At 40.0% G+C, this 20,555-nt stretch overlaps 1 protein-coding gene across 1 annotated transcript in view; it reads left to right on the top strand.

The window, feature by feature from the left end:
- Window positions 1–20,555, top strand: part of ANK3 (ankyrin 3) — a 743,189-nt gene that overhangs the window by 121,853 nt on the left and 600,781 nt on the right. Inside the window, exon 2 of the mRNA XM_027771266.1 lies at window positions 13,041–13,079. Coding sequence (XP_027627067.1) covers window positions 13,041–13,079 — 39 coding nt within the window. The remainder of the gene's footprint in view (window positions 1–13,040; window positions 13,080–20,555) is intronic.

Genomic DNA, 20,555 nt, shown 5'->3' with positions numbered 1-20,555 from the left:
CCACATTTCTTTGTCCCATTAATGTTTTGCCTCCGAATTTTTCTTCTAAATGTCCTTTCTCAGGCCCTAATCTTCCACACACACTATATCTGGTATTTACACCCATTTATTGTGTTTATATATCCTTTAGTCAATCAGTTTCAGTCATAGAGTGTGGACACACAGTATATATTAAGTGGGGACATACAATGTCTCTCCTTCATAGCCTGGCTTGCTTCACTTTTTGTCCCCCTTTCTCAGAAGAGTAGTCTGGACTGTTTTACATGGTGGCTCAGGGTACCCAGTATCAGGAAGCAGGGCCTGCCGGTCTCTGTACCACGGTGGTACAGCATTACTGAGGCTGTGTTCTGTTGGCCAGACCAGATAACAAGGGGTGAAGAAATGGATTCCACCCCTCAATGGGGCATTGCCCTTTGTGCACAGGGAAAAAAAGGGACTGAAGTCACCCATATTCTCCCTTCCTTTGTTTACCTTGTTTTCCTCTGCAAACTAGATCTTCCTCTTGATTTCTCAATTTACATTCATTAATAATTTCATTGACTTTCCCCCAGGCTAATTCATATTAGCGTCTTATATCTAATTAGTCTGGTCATTTTTGTTTTCGTATTTGTTTTCCACAGAGCTCTAGTATTCATATCCCTTCAATTCCACTATTTTTTTTTTCTTTTTAAGGTTACCATAACTTCCTTGTGTACTGTTCTGTAGGATTTCCTATTAGCTGTAAAGTTTGGAAGTCATCAACACTACCTTTATTTCTGACACCAACTGCAAGCTTGTGGATTCCCCAGGCAACCCTTAAGTTAATAGTTTGCCAGAGGGACCGAACAGTGGGACAGTGGTCAAATGTTCTCTCAGAGTCAGTCTCACATGGGAGGGTTCCTTGTTCAAGTTCAGAAACCCCCCTAAGTATACATGGCACACACTTGCCTGGGACCCAGGACTGGCTGAAGGCTAGAGGTGGGTTGTGACATCAAGATCCTATGGCAGGTTCTTCCTTCCCTCTGTCAATACCTCCCTCTCTCCGTTTGTTCTGTCTTCCTTCCTTCCTTTCAATTTGCGAGAAGTGTATACACTAGCAAGAGAGGAGAGGGAGAAAGTACCCCCAGTGTGGCGTGATCATGCCATAATCCCTTCTTTTCCCTTTCTCTATTCTGTCAAGATTTTGAGCATGTACGCATACCCGCTATGTTTTTCAAGTCTCTGGGCTGGTATTCGAACCACAGTTGGCTATGTGGAACTTGACTTTCTTAGCCACTAGGCTGTCTCTCTCTCTTCAAAACAAAATAAAACAAAACAAAACAAATAAACAAACAAGAGAAAACAAAAAATAGAATAATTTCTGGAAAAACTCCCAGGACTTGAAAGCAGTTCAACTCTTCATTATAGTTTATGATAGCCAATGGGCAAAGATTTGAATCAGGCACAGGAAGAGGAACATAGATGAGCATCCAGAAGAGTTCTGAGCACTGGGCTTCCCTTGCCCTCTCTCACTGAAGGTGTGTGGACAGCACTACTTCTAGCCATGATGTGTGACGACACAAATTGAGTATTTCCACCCAGTATTTAATGTCTGACAAGTATTTAATGTCCCAAGCCCAGAATTCTTGACCTGTGGATTCTCTGTTGTACTTCTATGCCAAATGAAGAGTACAGGTAAAACACACTCTCATGATCCACTGTGGGCTGGAGATATCAGAGGACGTTCTTTTGAGGATTTTCATGTATTTTGAGAAACTGTGTTCACATGAGCAGATGGATAAGAGCATTTGTATTTGGTCAGTCAGTAGCATTTGGGGGAATCTCACCTAAAGAATCTGACTGGGCCCTGTTGATCCTAAGGTGAAAAATACTCTGATAGGGGACCAGCAGGTGGCGTAATGACTATGTCTTTGGGCTCCCATGTAGTCTATCACAGTTCGAGTCCCAGACCCAGTGGCTTAAACTCACACTGGGTGCATGTGCGTGTGTGCCCAAGATCCCAAGAGGAGAATGGAGGGAAGGGATTATGGCATGGCCATCCCCCCTGGGGGGTGATTTCTCACTTTCTGTCTCTCCATCTCTTTCTGTCGTTCTGGCAAGTGCATGTACCCTATAGCAAAAACCTCTCAAAAAAAAAAAAAAGAAAAAAAGAAAAGTAAAATAATCTGATAGAACTGATAGAATTGAGTTAGTTTTAAGGACCAGAAGACAATGTAATGGGTATGTCTCTAAACTCCCATCTGTTAAACCTTGGTTCGAGTTCCTGACCCAATGGCTTAAAACTCATGACAGGCAGGTGTGTGTGTGTGTGTGTGTGTGTGTGTGTGTGTGTGTGCCCCAAATCCCAAGATGTTCAAAATCCCAAGGGGATAATGAAGGAGAAGGGATTGTGGCGTGGCCATCCCCTCCAGGGGGGTGATTTCTCATTTTCTGTCTTTCTGTTTCCCCAATGAACACACACATCCTTCAGCAAAAATCTCTCTCTCTCAAAAAAAAAAAAAGGGGGACCAGCAGTTAGTGTAATGGCTATGTAGCTGGACTCCCATGTAGTCGACTGCGGTTCGTGTCCTGGGACCCGGTGGCTTAAAACTCACTCCAGGCGCGTGTGCGTGCGTGCCCAAGATCCTGAGAGGAGAATGGAGGAGAAGGGATTGCGGCATGGCCATCCCTCCTGGGGGGGGATTTCTCGCTTTCTGTCTCTCTGTCTCTCTCTGTCTGTCTGGCGAGTGCACGCGCCTTATAGCGAAAAACCTCTCAAAAAAAAAAAAAAAAAGAATTCACTTACCTTCATTTCTATACCTTTTTTCTTTCTCATATTATTAACCTCTCTCCTCTCTGCTAGTATGTAATATAGTCATTCACATAAAGATTCAGCATATATTTAATGAGCATGTCTTTATCAGATACTGTGCCAGTGGTGACCAAGACAGAACCAGCTCCAGTCCTTATTTCTCCTCTAGAAGTGACTTTAAAAACCTTGGTATATCTTTTTAGATTAGTCAACTGCCATCTCATGGATTTCCCCAACACATCCATAAAACAGGACAGGTAAGCTGGCAGCATCTGTAGCAGCTGTTATTGACTGCGCACTTAGCACCTGTGCTAAGCATTCTACATACATCACTTCATTTTATCCCTGCAACCTTTTGGGTAGCAGTATAATTATTGCCTCAGAAATGAGAAAGTCGAGGTGACGTTTTGGGTTCATGCACTCTGGGACCTGCACTGAGCACCAGTGGGCGATAGAACACCACTAGGCCCAGTAAGCCCTTGGTGCTGGTTTGCTGCAGTTGACCTTGATCTTCCATTGTTATCCAGGCCAGTGATCAAATACAGCTCCTCTGTGTCGATCCCCTCTGAGTTGCCACTACATTATTAGCTGAGCAAATGAGTCTATTGTATTACTAGACCATAGCAGTTGTTCTTATCTTTGCTTTTTGTTTTTCCTTTTTATATTTTCCATTGCCAGAGAGTATGTGCTCTTAGCACAGAGAGACAGAGACAGAGAGATGTAAAGTGAGAGGGCATCCTGATATGATGTGATCATGTCACAATCCCTTCTCCTCCATTTCTCCGTCCTGTTGGGATTTGAGGCATGCACACATATACACCTGATATATTTTCAAGCCACCAGAGCTGAGATTCAAACCACCTAGTTGACCATGTAGGACCTAGTTCCCTTCACCACTAGACCATGGGGCTGCTCTGTAATCTTTGTTCTTTACAGAACCTGTTTCCTGACTATCATCTTGTAAAAACAAGATGATATTACAATTTTTTTTCTCTTTTTAAAATTTTTCCAAGGGATGCATGTACTTGCAGGGGAGACAGAAAGTCAGGAAAAGTGAGAAAACACCCCCATGGGGCATGGTCAGGCTGTAATCCCTTCTCCTCCATTTCTTTCTTTTTTTTGGATTATTGGATATGCATGCACACACCTGGCACGTGTTTCAAACTGCTGGGTCTGGGGTTCAAACCATGCAGTCAAATGGGGGTGGGATCCAGCCACCTAACCACCAGGCCATGGGCTAGTCCAGACATCTTTCTTCAAACTAGAAAATAGTTGTAACAGTAATAGTACCACTTGGACTTTTCTAGTAGTTCATTCTTTTATTTATTTATTTTTACATTCAATCACTACATATTATTACAGCATACCAAATGAATTTTCCCATCATGTACATTGGTTCCACTGTACGTTGCTTCAGTCAAGGCCACCACCATACACATTATAATCAATAGATTTATTTTCCACCTTAGGTCCCTTAAATGTTTTACTTCTTCTCTTTGCTTGATCCCTTCCTTTTCACTCTCTCCAATTTCCCACCTCCTCCCCCACTGTCTCTAGTATCATCATTGCTCTTCATGCTTTTATACCTTCTTATTAATAACTGCATTCATTGGCCTGAGTTCAATAAGTGAATTATGACTTTTCTCAACAAGTTGATTGACGTTATGCTCCTGAAACCCGCAACAAATCACACAACTGCAGGAGGGTCTGTAATGTTGGTTTGACAGGGAAGGACTGTCTCTCTGCTCTCTAATGCAAAACTATTATGAATGATAAGCAGCTCAGTTTATTTATTCAAGGACCTTTGAAATAATATACTTGGAGATCTGTACTTTCTGACCTTTACAACAGGCTTCTCTCTTGAAAGATATGAAAATAAAAATGTCATATTCAGGGCAGAACAATTTAGGATTTTAATTTTGTGGGTGAGTAAGAGAGATAGTACTGCTTTCTGTAATTTCTTACTGTTTTACACCCTCTTCCCCAAAGGTCTTTTTCCGAGTGCTTCATTCCAGCAGGCACTTCGCTTGAACAAATTAGCAAGTGCATTTGTGGGTGTAAGTGAACACATCACATTGCACTGCCTTGCAAGGTGGTGGTGGAGAAGCATTTGCTCAAATTGCTTTCATGTAATTTAACCCATGTTACTTCAATAGAGTGGATTGAAGGCAGGTCAATAGCATAGCTAAAGATAGAACATCAAAGACAAGTGAGTTTGAAGCTTCCTTTGCCATATGTGAACTGTGTATCTTTGGGTGGTTTAACTAATCTCTCTATGTGTCAGATTCTTCATCTGTGAAATGTGAACAATAATTCCTACTTCATGTCACTTAAAGGATTAAATGTGGTTTGTGCTGAGCATATATGAAATGCCCATTCATTCCCAAAAGGGTGATTGTTATTTTATTGGTTGTTAGTGGGAAAAGTATCAGTTTTCTTTTATTCGTTAAGGAAAATCACCACTTTAAAACAATAAATGGTCTTGGTAATTAGCATTATTGCTAAATACAAAAAGCCACACTCTAAGGAAGAACAAAAAGGAGCAACACGAATAATGGTTTCTTTTTTTTCTTTTTTAAATTGCCAGAAGGCAGATGCACTTTCCAGAGAGAGAGAGAGAGAGAGAGAGAGAGAGGAGAGGGAGAAAGCTCCCTGACTCCAGTGGAGCATGGTCACTCCATAATCTCCACAATCCCTTTTCCTTCATCTCTCTATTCTGTTGGAATTTGGGACATGCATGCACACATGACCAACATGTTTTTTTAAGCCACTGAGGCCATGGGGCTGGGATTTCAACCAGGGTCAGTTATGTGGGATCTGGCTCCATTAACCACTAGGGTGTGGAGTTGGCCTAATAATGGTTTTCAAGAAGGGTTGTTTTTAAGATGTCATACTTGACTCTAGTGGTTGACAAAAGTTTTGAATTTATACTTAATTCTTAGTATCAAATGAGAGTCTTTAGAAGCTACATGTTATTATTAAGTTTCTCTGAACTGTGGAATGACTTGCCTTCATTCAAATTAAGGCTCTGTTACTTATTTCACTGCATAACTTTGGGTAAGGTACTTTTTCTGTGCCCTAATCTCCTTTGTAAAATGGGGGTAATAATAATACCTGCTTACCAGGGTTGGTATGGGAGGATTAAATGAGATAATATTTATAAAGTCTTTAAAAAAGTACCTGGCACATATAGGATTAACTCATTATTTCATACTGATGGTACCTTGATTTTCTCAGAAATGTTAATAAATGCCTTTGATGGAGATGCATTTTTGAATTATGGACAGAACAATTCTGTATTATCATAGATATTAACTAGCTGAATAGAGATACAAGAATTATGTCAGATATGGAAAAAATCACAAATTCAAGATTTTTTGGAAAATAGCCATTATTTAAAAAAAAATAATAAGATTACATCTAGTTCTTGTAAATTATATTCAGTTATTTTTATTTAGCATTTGTCATAAAATTATAACTTCCATTATTGCCTTTATAAACTCATGCATGATTTGTTACCATGAGAGATTATTTAGTCAAGGAAGAAGCAAGAACTGTGTAGAGTAGTTTTGAAGGAATTCCTGTGGACTGCAGAATAATCTTACTGAAGTACAAGTGCTATACAACGAACCATGATTGCTTCTGTGACTCTAATAGAAATTGTGAAAGTTTAGTAACTAGTGGTTCTAGAGACTGTGGAAGTTATTTTCAGGAAACAGAGCTTTAAATTTGACAAGAGACGTTCTGAGCGTTCAAGTTCTGTTGCCGCCACTTACTGAGCATGCATAACCTTGGACAATTCACTTATGAGGGGATTTGGAAAAGTTTGTGGAAGAATGAAGTGCACGTTTATCGTAGTGCAATCAAGTTTTGGAATCCCTTCATAGTTATTTTTCAGGATATATATTTTACAAACTTTTTGGAGTCCTTCTTATATTTCTTTGTCCCTCCTCTTTCTCTTTTGGAAAACGGAAATACTATCTTTCCAGCTGCCCTTCGGGATTGCTCTGTAGGCCGAGTTAGATACACTGTGCGGGCCCTAGGCATGAGTCTGCGTTCTCTTTTCATGAATGTCAAGCTGAGGGTGAAGGCCAAACTTGTTTATTTCTCTATGGAACCCTGGATTTATTTCTGGCCTATGAGAAGAGAAAAGCAGAAGGGATATTTTTTTACTTAAATTCTATTCTACTGAGTTTAATTATAATTTATAGAATTCTATTTCACTTTATTCTATGTAAAAATACCACTTTATCTCACAGCAGAGGATTTTGACCTGTTTGGCAGAATAATGGGGGAAAAGGAATTAGGGTTAGAACAGGTTAAGGGAAGGGAAGAGGTTTTGGGGTGCAGCTGGTTACCAGAAGGTGGGTATGGGTGACTTTGGTCAAGCCACTCTCATCCCGAAGAGCTTTTAGATTCTCAGCCTCCTCTTTTGATGGGTCGGAGGAGAGAAAGAAGGAAGGATCAGAGGGTTTTGATCAGAAAGGTTTGGGGTGGGGAGCAATATTTAGGAGTGCTTTAGGGACAAGGGAGAAAGCCTGGGAGGTGGAGGAGCTGTCTCGCAAGGGGCAGAACTGAGCTAAAGAAGGAAGAAGATGCCTGGGTAATTACATCCCAGGAAACACTAGGGTCAGTTTAGACTGCGAAGCTTCTTAAAACCGAAACCTTTTTGCATTTTTATTTCCTGTCCATTATCTTTTCTTTTTTAAAAACATAATTATTTTATTAAATTTTATCCATCATCATCATCATCATTATTATTATTATTATTAACTTGACCAGATATAGAGAGAAAGGGAAAGTGAGGAAGCAAGCCTCCAGGTCCAGAACTTGAACCACAGTTGGCCCGGTGGGAGTTCAGTATCCCCACCACCATGCCACCTGCTGGCCCCTTCCTCTCCATTTTCAGTAGTTGATGAAGTTAAATTCTCCAGCATCAGTGCCTGTGTTTATCTGGGATCAGGCATGTGGAAGAAAGGCTTGCCTTTCCTTAACACAGTAGGCGATAGGGAGGGGGAGAATTCAGGTCAGAGCTTAGGTGGTGGCCTTCGTAAGGAAAGCCCATGGTTAAGGGAAGGGGCCGGTATCTTTCTTTGGCGTTTGCTCTCAGAGGCACTTTCATCCCAATGGCTGTATGGGGCAGGAGCGGGAGGGCACAGGCCCCCATAAACACTCTACTCTGGCTTTCCCCTTCCTCCTTGCTTTTTACCACCATCTCTGTCTTACCTGCTAATTTTCATTCCTCTTGGTCCAGGAGTTTCTGTTTTATTTTAAAGTCCTACCATTTAATACCTTCATTTTTGTACCCTTATTGACCAAAGCTGTAGAAGTTCTTGGGTCTCTTTGCCAGGGGGATGACGAGAGAGAAGTCCCACCTACCTATGTCACTGGTATCTCTTATTAAATTTGCCTTCCCATAGGAACACTGATGAATATTGAAATATTGTTACAGTTAATAATGGATGATTGGGACCAGCAGATTGTGTAATGGTTACATCACTGGACTCCCACGTAATCGACCATGGCTTGAGTCCTAGACCAGGCAGCTTAAAAACTCAGGCTGGGCGCATGTGCATGTGTGCCTAAGATCCTGAGAGGAGAATGAAGGAGCAGGGATTGTGGCCTGGATATCCTCCTGGGGGGGGGGGATGATTTCTCACTTTCTATCTCTTTGTCTCTCTCTGTCTCTCCAGTGAGCACGTATGCCCTATAACAAAGATCTCTCTCTTAAAAAATAAAAGGATAATTTGTGTTTCTTCAGGTTAGCTGAAAAACAAGCTAGTCTTTATTGCTCTACTTTAATAAAAGATGTATTATAAGGTCTACAAAACAAATTTATATGGTTCTTTTGGGGTGAAACATATTGCTGGTACTGACTCTATTAGGTGAGCAGTAAGGCCCCACCTTGCACTGACTGTGGACTTTGGGCAACTCATATCACTGCCTTAAAAATCCCTTTCTTCTCGGAATAGGAATAAAAGTCCTAAATAGGAGTAAAAACACTAGAAAAGCACAATACAAGGATGTTTCTGCAGTATTATGAACCCTCTCTTTTTTTTTGGTTTTAGTTTTTGACATAGGGTATGTGTATCTCTTCTCCATTCTTTCTCAGGATTTTTAGGCATGCCTGCATATGCTCTCAGCATGATTTTCAAGTCGCTAGGTTTGAAGCTCAAACTGTGGCTGGCCATGTGGGAATCCAGTGCCTTAATCACCATACCACCACTGGCCCCAAAGCCTACCTGTTATAAGCCTATGGCCAACACTAAACTCAGTGATGATTCCCAAATAGCTTTGATATTTTTGAACCAGTTAAAAGACAAAGATACCTATGTTCACTATTACTCTTAGACATATTCTGGAAATTCTGGTTATTATAGAATAAGGCATGCCTGCCTCCCTCTTCCCAAAATATGGGAGAGAGAATTGTGGGAAAAGAGTATACTAAGAATAACTGGAGTGAAAAGTGAGTTACATCAAAAACAAACAGGTGGGAATAGCCAAGAAAATATTTTGAAAAAAAAAAAAAAGAAGTTGGAGATATTCCTTCTGCTAAATATTCTATGTTCTGTGAGCACTAGAACAGGCAGATGGCTGGGAGGAAGAGTAATAAAGGGCCCTGATCCGGTGTGTAGTTGTTGGCGTTTTGAGCACAAAGGCTGTGTCAGACCCTGAAGTTAGTGCTTTCTGGACATCATCTGGTTTTGTCCTTAAAATGAGGCTATAAGATGGGCATTGGTAAGGTAGTTTCCCAGGTGTCAAACTTGACATTAGTGCTCAGAGGTCAAAGCAAATTTTGCACAGATGAATCACAAAGGAATGGGTGATTTCACCAGTGGTGCTGGGCAAAGGCAAAGAGAAGGTGTGGAGGTGTGGTTGGAAACCTAACATTGGGACCAGCAGATGGCCTAATGGATACGTCGCTGGACTCCACAGTAGTCCAGTGCGGTTGGAGTCCCAAATTCAGCAACTTAAAACTCATGCTGAATGCATGTGTATCCATGCCCAAAATCCCAAGAGGAGAATGGAGGAGAAGGGATGCCAGCATGGCTATCCGCTGAGGGGGTGGTTTCTTGCTTTCTGTCTCTTGGTCTCTCTCTGTCTCTCCGGCGAACACATATGCCCTACAACAAAGATACCACTCAAAAAACACCAAACAAACAAACAAAAATCACATTAAGTACTTAATTCACACCATACCTATGATAAATTCCAGTGAGTTTAAATAAAAACAAAGGCGCCAATGGCCAAAGGTGGTGAGGATTAGGGGCAAATAAAGAAAGTATGTAAGTAGCTATTTAATTAATATTGGACTGAGGAATAACTTTGTAAGCATAGAAGCCATAGAAAACACTAGACAATAAATGGTTGATACATTGGATTACATAAAATTTAAACTTCTCTGCATCAAAAGCCATTATAAACCAAACCTAAATGCAAATAACAGACTGGGAAGGTGAATGAAAGTAATTATATTAATATATAATTTTGATACACAAATGATTAATATCCTTATTATATAAAGAGCTCTTACAGATCAGTAAGAAAACCACAAATCTTCTAAGTAAAAATGGCCCAAGGCTATACACAGGAGAATTACCATAAGTTTTATAAATTGCTCAGCTGTAATAAGAAAAGAAGAAGATTGGACTGAAAATTACATTCCATTTTCAGTATGAGATAAACAATATTGCATAAAAATGCTAAGATGCAGTTGTGAATATTTAAAGAGGGCATTGCTAATTGCCCTTTTGATGGGCCCTGTGGTAGGCAAATGATAGGAAAGTGCCATGAAAGAAATCTATGCCTTTTCTTCAGAAATTCCGTTTTCGGGGGTCAGCAGGTAGCGTTGGTGGTTAGGATGCCAGACTCCCACATTGCCAGTTGTGGTTTGAGTCCTGGACCTGATGGCTTGCTTTCTCACTTTCCCTCTGTCTCCCTCTGTCTCTCTCTCTCATGAGTACATGTGCCATAAAGCAAATTAAAAAATAGTAATAATAATAAATAAAATTATATAAATAGTTATTAAAAATTAGGAAAAAATCACTTTTGGTGAATTTCATTAAGGAAATTAGCAGATTAAAAAGAGCAAATGTGGGGCCACAGGTGGCGTAGTGATTGAGGTGCTAGACTTCCATGTGGCCCACCAGAGTTTGAGTCCTGGACCTGGCAGTTTGAAACTCACATACGGTCACGCCCAAAATCCCGAGAGGAGAATGGATAAGAAGGGATTGTGGCATGGCCATCCTCCCTGGGAGGTGATTTCTCGCTTTCTGTCTGTCTCTTTTTGTCACTCTGGTGAGCACACGCACCTTAGAGGAGAAATCTCTCTAAAAAATAATTGAGATTTTTATAAATGTTAGATGTACTAGAGAAAAACTTAAACAACAAATATGAGATAGTCTTTGGGCAAATTTTGATGTGGAACTATAAAGGTTAGAATGGAACTCTTAAGATCATGTTTTCAAAAATTGTTATCTGAAAAAATGATTCTGTATTAAGGACAAAAAGCATATATTGTATAATCTAGACCATGTTTAGAACACTAAATGTGGGGACCAGCAGATGGTGTAATGGTTACGTCACTGGACTACCACATGGCTAACTATGGTTCAACTCCCAAACCCAGCGGCTTGAAACTCAACATGAGGCGCATGTGCATGCATGCTCAAAATCTTGAGAGGAGAAAGGAGGAGAAGGGATTGTGGTGTGGCTGTCCCTCCAAAAGGGTGATTTCTTGCTTTCTATCTCTTTGTCCCTCTGTCCCTCTGATGAGTGCAAATGCCCTATAGCAAAAAACTCTCAAAAAAAGGAAAAACAACACTGTATGTAACTGCTAAAGGGGAGCAATATGAAACATTACCTTCTATTTAAGTAGGCAGACTATGATTGGCCTTTATTTTCTATGTTTTGTACATTTTTACAATGAATGCACATAGCTTTTGTGATTGTAAGATATTGTTATATTTACCATTTTAGAACTTGTAGAGATTAAAAAAGAAAATGTGGCTGATACCAAGAATAAAGTTAAGGTGTTAGAAATGTTAATGTCTTTCTATTTTCTATTATTAGAACCTCAACTAGCAACTTGAAATTTCATATTTAATTCTTTATGACCTAATAGTGTTTTTGTTTATTTGTTTTGTTTTGAGAGAGATATTTTTTGGTATAGGATATGTGCATTCACTGGAAAGACAGAGAGAAAGTGAGAAACCACTCCCTAAGGGAGATGGCCATGTTGCAATCCCTTCTTCTCTATTCTCCTTTTGGAATCTGGGCACTCACGCATCGTGCCCAGTGTGAGTTTTAAGCTGCTGGGTCTGGGACTTGAACCATGGTCGACTATGTGAGAGTCCAGCAATGTAACCATCCACTGGTCCCAATAGTGGATTTTTCTTAAAGCTGACAAGATGAAATAATTTTTATAGCGTCAATACATATAACTTTTGATAGTCAAATTAAGTACATGTAAGAATAGTCAGAGCTAACTACAAAGTAGAACATTCCTATCTTTACATTCTCCATATTTAAACTTTGATACCAGTTGGACTAATTTGCATCTTGCACATTTTACTATGTCTTAATGGAAAATGAGCTTAATGCACTTTTTTCTTGATGGAATAAAGTTAGCACATTTTCTGTTTTGTAAAAGCAGAAAGTCAGCATTAATGTTCATCTTGGATTGCCTGTTCTCAGAGAGGGTCCTTGGTTTTCTATTTTGAGATTGTAATAATATTATAGGAACCATATCATCTCTTGCATAATAAGGCTCATTGGCTTTTACATGTCTTCCTACTCATGCCCTTGGTAAATAAAATTTCAGGTAATAAACTTTGACAGAAAATGGATTTCTCATATAACTGAAAGAAAGTGATAGAGAAGATGTTTTGCTGTGCTATCCTTTCCATACAGAGGAAAAATATGTTTTTGCCTTGTCTTTATTATAATAAAGTTACCATTGCATCTCATGGACAGATTTATTTCAAGTTCAGAATCATACTCTTTTGTGTATTTGGCACAACTTCATCTTAAAAAAAGTCTATTTAGACTATCGATATCATTGATTTGGAATGCATACTTTACTTTGCACTTATCTAAGCATTTCCTACAGACACATTCTTCTATTATGATACATTGTATTTTTTCTCTTTTACTTCATGTCACATTTTAAGACACTTTCTATGTTTAATAACAGTGTGTTTACAAACTGCTATCCTGGTAAATATATAATTTTTTTTTAACCTTTGCTAAATGTTTCTTTGCTTTTCAGGATGACTTTGGATCCTGTAATTCACGAAGCTCTCGAAAGGTAATGGAAATTAACACTGAACTCAATGAATATATTTTCTGTTTTCTACAAGTTTTCCTTCTTTGTTATAATTGTAAAAATATTCTCAACTGAATTATTTACATGATATGGTACTTTGAAACCTTTGTATTATTATTATTAGAGAGCAATTCGAAGGCCTTGATGGTACTGTCTAGCAGGGTCACCTGGTCGCCCTGACATGTACTTAACTTAGTATAAAACTTTGGGTTTTTTTTTTTTGTTGTTGTTGTGTTGCACATCTGGTCCCCAGCTGTGCAATTGGAAGCTTGATTTTATGATACAAAGTAATCAAGTCCCCTGGAGACTGATACTTCCTTGCTTCCTCCACTGATAATGCCACAAACACCAAATGTTTGGTTTAGCTCCTTAGTTCCTTCTCTTGTGTTTGAAAAGTCTACATGGGAGTCCACATGTGATTGGATATTACTTCTAGATCTGGAATTAGACCAAGGACAGTGTTTGATGATTTTATTAGTGCGAGAACTTCACCTGTGATAACCTGACATGTGCCTCTCAGTGTCGGGTATTCTGCTTAGTGGCCCTGCAGGCTACCTTTTCCCTGTATAGTGATGGGCGGATGCTACAAGTGTCTTCTCTCGGCCTCCCATCTTCCTGGGGCCCTCACCATTCTTCTTTCCATATCCTCGCCATATTTGCTGTCTTTCTGTTTTAGTATGGCAGGGAGCTTTGATATTCTTTTCTAAAAACGTTTGACAGATAGTGCATGCCCTTGCCACAGAGAGACAGAGGGAGAGAGGAAAGAGGAGAAAGCTCCCTGTGGGGGATGGTCTCACCACAGGCTCTTTTCCTCCAGCTCTCCCTCCTTTTAGGATTTTAGACACACATGCATATGCACCTGGCATGTTTCTCAAGCTGCAGAGTCTGGGACTCAGACCGCACATTTGGCCATCTGAGATCCAGCTCCCTTAACCACGAGGCCACAGGCCTGCCAGATATTTCAAGCAACAGGATATGGTAAGGATTAGGACAGGCTGCATCCACATGTCAGCTCTACTTGGTTCATTTTCTTCTTATGACAATAGACTAATGACAGTATCTGCCTCATAGGTTTGTTGTGACAGTTCATTGAGACAAAGCATTTAACTCAGTGCCACAGTAAGGCCTCAGTAAATAGCAAATAATAGAGTATGTATTGTTATGGTTGGCGTTTTTCCTGAGATGACTTTTACATTCATATGTATGTGTTTTATTCGGTTGAAGAATGTGAAATTGCTATTTGGTAGGTTAAATTTAGTGAACACCACCAGTTATTGCCTGTATATAAATCCAATATTAATTAATTTATAATCCTATTTCCTCTCTCAGGACCTTTTGCTATTTTACTTCCATAAAATACTGAGCATTGAGTAATGCTCTGAAATATAGGTACACTTGATTGGTCTTCCTAAGACGGATGTTATTTTTATTGTCCCTGTTCAGTGAAATGGCAGATTAATACTGATTTTTTTAATGAACGACTCATAAGAATGATAATGCAGCCCATTTGGGAGTTCACGTTGCTCATTGTGTCACAGGCAGAGTTCAGCTCAGCAGGATGTTGTAATGTCACTAGGCCATAGTAGTTGTGACACTGAGAGTGATCACAGTGATAAAGTGAAATCAGATACAGTCGGGTTGGCACACAATTTCGTTTTGCACATGGATCACATGGTTCTACCTTTTAAGTACTTTTGTGATTTTAGTGCATTTTCTTTCTCAATAATTTTAAGGGTCAAGAGTATAGTATCTTCATCTTTTAAAAATGAAAACATTGAATCAGACATCACATAATTAGATCAGCCATGCAGATCTGTTGAGTTGTTGGGAAAATCATGATGCATTTCTGCATAGAAAAATATGTTATGACTTTCCTGACAACCTAGTAGTTGGTGGTTATCCAGAGACTGAACAAAGATCTTCATAACCTCAAAGCTAAGATGGGATCTTGGTGCTGGCCCTGAGTTATGTGCTGTGCAGAGAAAGCCGGATCTAACATGGTTGACCAGGGTGTGAATCTGGCCTTGGTGGCTTAAAAACCATGCTGTGCACGTACATGTATGTGTCTGCCATTTCCTGATCGAATGGAGAATTGGAGGTAAAAAGGATTGTAGTTTGACCAGACCATGTCAGGGGGTATTTCCCTCCTTTGTCTCTCTCATGCACACATATGTGCCTGCCGGCATTAAAAAAAAAAAAAAAAAAAAAAAAGATGCCCGTTGGCATTTAAAAAAAAAGATGGGTTTGTCATAACAAATCTATGAGGCAAACCTCTCCCTTTATATAATTGGATAAATAAAAATCATAAGTTATTTGAAGTAATAATGACAGCAATAAGTATCTCCCAGTTTCCTGCATCCCTACAGTATTCCCACAATTCTGTGGTTGCCACAAGTATTCATCATGTTTTAAAAATTTGAATCCAGTGTGTTTAATAACTGGTATAATTTTTAGAATGCATGGGGTATGAATTTCACCACTACCCTTGACAAGGAGCACAAATATGGGCTGTCTTACCTCAAGATGGCAATATTTTAGTTTGTCTTGAACCTTCCATCGAAGCAACTATTGAGGTATGAACTTAGGACTTTCTTGTTCTGTTCTCCTTGCATGTTTGTGAATAGTCCAGCCTCATCTCCCATCCTTCAGCCATTTAAACAGCCGAACCGAGCATGTGGTTACGCTGCCTTCCGTAGTAACCCTTTACGTTACATGAGGTTCACTGAAGTACCGACCTGGTACCTGTAATGTCAGAAGACACAAAACAGTCACTGGGAGCATCAGGCTGCATTGATTTCTTTAGATGCTCCAATACCACCATCAATTCAGTTAGGTGAGTGATTAAAACTGGAGAGGAGGAGCAGGTGGTGTGGTGGTTAAGAAGCTGGATTCACACATGGCTGACCACAGTTCAAGTCTCAGACCCAGCAGCTTGAAAATCTTGCCAGGTGCCTATGTGTGCATGCCCAAACTTCCAAGGCGAGAATGGAGGAGAAGAGATTGTGGTGTGGTCATCCACCCTGGGGGATGATTTCTCACTTTCCCTCTCACTATCTCTCTCTCTTTCTGTCTCCAGTGGGCACATGTGCCCTATGACAAAATCTAATTTAAAAAAAACAAAACAAAACACTAGGGGCTGGAAAGTGGCACAGTGGTCATAGAACAACTGTGAGGATGCCCTTCATGCAAAGTTTATAGTTTGCATCTGGAGTCCGTTTTGAGTATACCAGGCGTGTGCGTACCCAGGGTCTGAGGCTGGCTGAGCGCAGAGGTGGACTGTGTCCTGTTGGGGATGCTGTCTCTCTGCCTTTCTCTTTATTTCTCTATCTCTCTTGCTCATGGGAGAAATAAGTACATAGACTTAAAAACATTTACAAAACCAAAATTGACTTGGGGCACTAAAAAGCCTGGAAACTGATAACTTTAATTCCTAACTGGGAGGGTTTCTTCTGCCTTACACGTTTGGGGTTGTGAGAGAATCTTGTCTGGCCTCTAGGCAGTCTGGTTAGAAACTCAACTCTTTTCATGCTTTGGAACCCTGACTAGCCTGTCAGCTGCCTCAGTTTGCCTTTTTTCTCCCTTGTGGGAGCTCTGCTCTAAAGAGGGAACCACTGCTTAGCACTGACCCTGGCTCCTCCGGTTTCTGCCACTTAATGATCCAATTCACTTTGCTAGCAAAGTGCTCTCTGGGGCCCCAGGAGGCAAGGCAGAGACCTTTGTCAGAATCTCTGCTATCGAGTCTCCTCACCCAGCTAAAATATTAAAGTCCTCCAGGGATTAGCGAGGAAGGAGATGGGAATTCATAGTGTCCAAATTGAAGAGGTAGCCTAGATGAATTCTGAGTTTAATGGAATAAGAACGTCAATACAAACGAAAGAAAAACCTTCTATTCGGTGTAATATTTAAGTCTTCTTTCTCCTCCACCCAAACTCTGCTTTTCTTATGTGTTTCTATGGAATGTGAATCAAACGATGACTATTAAGAAATCGAGGTCACTTTTAAAATCTTCTCTGCCAGAGCCTTGCCTAGGCAAGCCTGTGATTTAAATGTCTGTAAATGTGACTTGACATCTATGGATTGGTATGTCAGAACATTCGATTGATTTAATAGAGAGGATTGAGGAAAGCGTGAGCCTTTCTGATCAAATTCTTTTGTCTTTGAACTGTGGAATATGAGTAATCAGGAACAATGCTGCATCGTGTCAGGCCAAGTCTGAATCCCGATGACACAATTCTAAGAACTGTCAGAATTGACTCATGCCTAACTTCAGGGTATGGGTTACAATGAAGCTGACTACAAAAAAAAAAAGAAAAGAAAAAGAAAAAGAAAAAGAAAAAAATGCGTGGGCAATTTCTATTGCTTGCAAAAGTTTGTTTTCATTCTACATTCAGAACAAATCAGAGCTACGGGGGTGCTGGTGCAAGGCTGCCCTAAGGGTCTTGATGTGGAGAGACTGACTGCTTCCTAGAAGATTCAGAAGTGTCTGAGTTCTGAGGTTCAGGGTGTTCTGGCTGCCTCTTGTCATTTCGGCAGATCAATGGCTCAGGTGTGACTTTCTTTCTCTTCTGATTCAAGTGGGCCCTCCTTGAGGATCTATGTCTGTAGGGAGAAAGGAATCCCATTTTCATTTTAGAATATCACTCCCTCAATGCTTTTCTACGACATTCAAGGAAGACACATTTGCATTGATTCCTGGATTAAAGAGAATAGTGTTATTATTACCCCTGTACCTTTATTTTTAATTGCCAGAGGGTGTGTGTGCTCACCAGAGGGGTAGTAGAACACCCCCAAAGGGGCATGGCCACCCTGCAATATCTTCTCCTCCATTTCTCCATCCTGTTGGGATTTATTTAGCAACCAAAGTCTGAATCCCGATGACACAATTCTAAGAACTGTCAGAATTGACTCATGCCTAACTTCAGGGTATGGGTTACAATGAAGCTGACTACAAAAAAAAAAGAAAAGAAAAAGAAAAAGAAAAAAATGCGTGGGCAATTTCTATTGCTTGCAAAAGTTTGTTTTCATTCTACATTCAGAACAAATCAGAGCTACGGGGGTGCTGGTGCAAGGCTGCCCTAAGGGTCTTGATGTGGAGAGACTGACTGCTTCCTAGAAGATTCAGAAGTGTCTGAGTTCTGAGGTTCAGGGTGTTCTGGCTGCCTCTTGTCATTTCGGCAGATCAATGGCTCAGGTGTGACTTTCTTTCTCTTCTGATTCAAGTGGGCCCTCCTTGAGGATCTATGTCTGTAGGGAGAAAGGAATCCCATTTTCATTTTAGAATATCACTCCCTCAATGCTTTTCTACGACATTCAAGGAAGACACATTTGCATTGATTCCTGGATTAAAGAGAATAGTGTTATTATTACCCCTGTACCTTTATTTTTAATTGCCAGAGGGTGTGTGTGCTCACCAGAGGGGTAGTAGAACACCCCCAAAGGGGCATGGCCACCCTGCAATATCTTCTCCTCCATTTCTCCATCCTGTTGGGATTTATTTAGCAACCAATCATGAAAATTGTACTCAGTGAAAGAATCTTTCTAGGAAAGGACCCCGTCTTGGTTTTTCTTTGACCACTAATGAACAGAACATTTTTTAAAATGTTTAATACAGGTTTTATCTTCTTTTGTAGATGATCTATACCTGTCTTGGCATGAAATGCAATCACCATCTGTCCCCTCATAACTGCTTTTTATCTCTCATAGAGGTCTCATTTGTGGCAGAGCTTTATATGAATTTATCCATGTCGTGTCTAAATCTATCATATCTAAAAATCTAAATATGTGATCATTTCATAATTAAGTCCTTAGAACACTAATTGGTACCCTGGATTTCTAAGGTAAATTATTGGTCTACCATCCTCATTTTTGTGATGAAAAGCATACTTCTAACTTGGAAGAGGTAAGGTTGATGCAATGGTTCACAAACCACTTCTTTTAAGAATTGTCTGTACGTATCTTTGGGCATTATTTTATTAGGGAATTAAGGTTTACCATGTCAATTTATATGACCTTTTTATATATTAATACTCTTCGTCTTTTAGCTGTCATTTTGGTGGCAAATATTTTTCTAGATTTCTTTTGCCTTTTTTAAGAAAATAATTATTTTATTTTATTAATTATTCATGCTCTTATTTTAAGAGGTTTTTGCCTTAGGGTGTGTGTGCTTGCCAGAGAGAGAGAGAAAGACAGAGACGGTGAGAAATCACCCCTGAGGGGCATGGCTATGCTGCAATCCCTTCTCCTGCACTCTGTTCCTAGGATCTTGGGAATGCATGTTCATGTGCCCAGCGTGATTTTCAAGCCACCAGGTCCATGACTCGGGCCATGTGGGAGTCCATTGTGTAACCACTATACCATCTGCCGGTCCCTATTATTGTTATTTTTAAATTTGCTATAGGGCACATGCATTCACCAGGTAGAGAGAAAAAGAGGTAAAATGAGAAGGCCAGCCACCAGGTCTGGGACGTAAACCATAGTTGGTCATGAGGGAGTCTACCACCTTAACCACCATGCCACTAGCTGGTGCCCCCTTTGCCTTTTAATTCTCTTTGTATTATGACTTCAACCTTCTCTTCAGCCATATTTATCACCCTAACAAAAATGTGATCCTAAATTGTGCCCAAATACATTTTCTAAAAATTTATGTATTTAAAAACAATTCTACAGTTAATAATTCCACCACAGTTGGAAATGTTGCTTCCAGAGCATGGTATAGCCTCGTGGCTCAGAGTGATAATACCTCGGTGGAGTTATTAGGAGTCGGACAACTTGCTTGACCTCTTCATTCCTCAATTTTCTCTTTACTGAAGGAGAAAAGCAACAGGTTTCTATGTTGCGGGGTTATTGTGAGAATTAAATGAGAATGCTGCATTCTCAGGAAAGTTCCAGGCACCTATATGTGGTTGGTTATTTTCAAGTATCACCATCGTGAACAAACAGACACACCACCTTCTCTTTTCCTTCCTCAACGGATGGCACTAAATCTATTTTCCATGTAGGAGGTTTTAAGAAGATGGTATCAAACCGAGAAAATTATGAGGGCCTGTACCTTACAATAGTTTAGCAGTAAGGCAGTAGACAAGAAGTTGGTGGTGGATTCAGGAAAAGATGCTTGAAAATGGACTTTCAGAATGGTCAGTTTCTTCCTACGCCTGCCTCCTGGATGGAGCACACGTCACACACCCCTCCTCCCCCCATACTGTTGGTGATATTCTAAAAGTTGGATCAAAAGTAGATGAATAGGATTTGAAAATATTAATGTCATTTTGGTCTCTTACTATACATGTTTGCCTGTCTAATATGTACGTTATCACTAAATATATGTGATTAGATACTACTATATATAATTCATACACATGCATCCACATATTCTATATGCGTGTGTCTGTGTGTGTGTATAAGATATACGATGATGAAATTTAGAGATCTATTAATAGAACGTCTCTGGAACTCAAATTC

The sequence above is a fragment of the Tupaia chinensis genome, unplaced genomic scaffold (assembly GCF_000334495.1).
Source record: "Tupaia chinensis unplaced genomic scaffold, TupChi_1.0 Scaffold000199_1, whole genome shotgun sequence".
NCBI lineage: Eukaryota > Metazoa > Chordata > Mammalia > Scandentia > Tupaiidae > Tupaia > Tupaia belangeri.
This window is presented reverse-complemented; position numbering and strand designations above follow the sequence as displayed.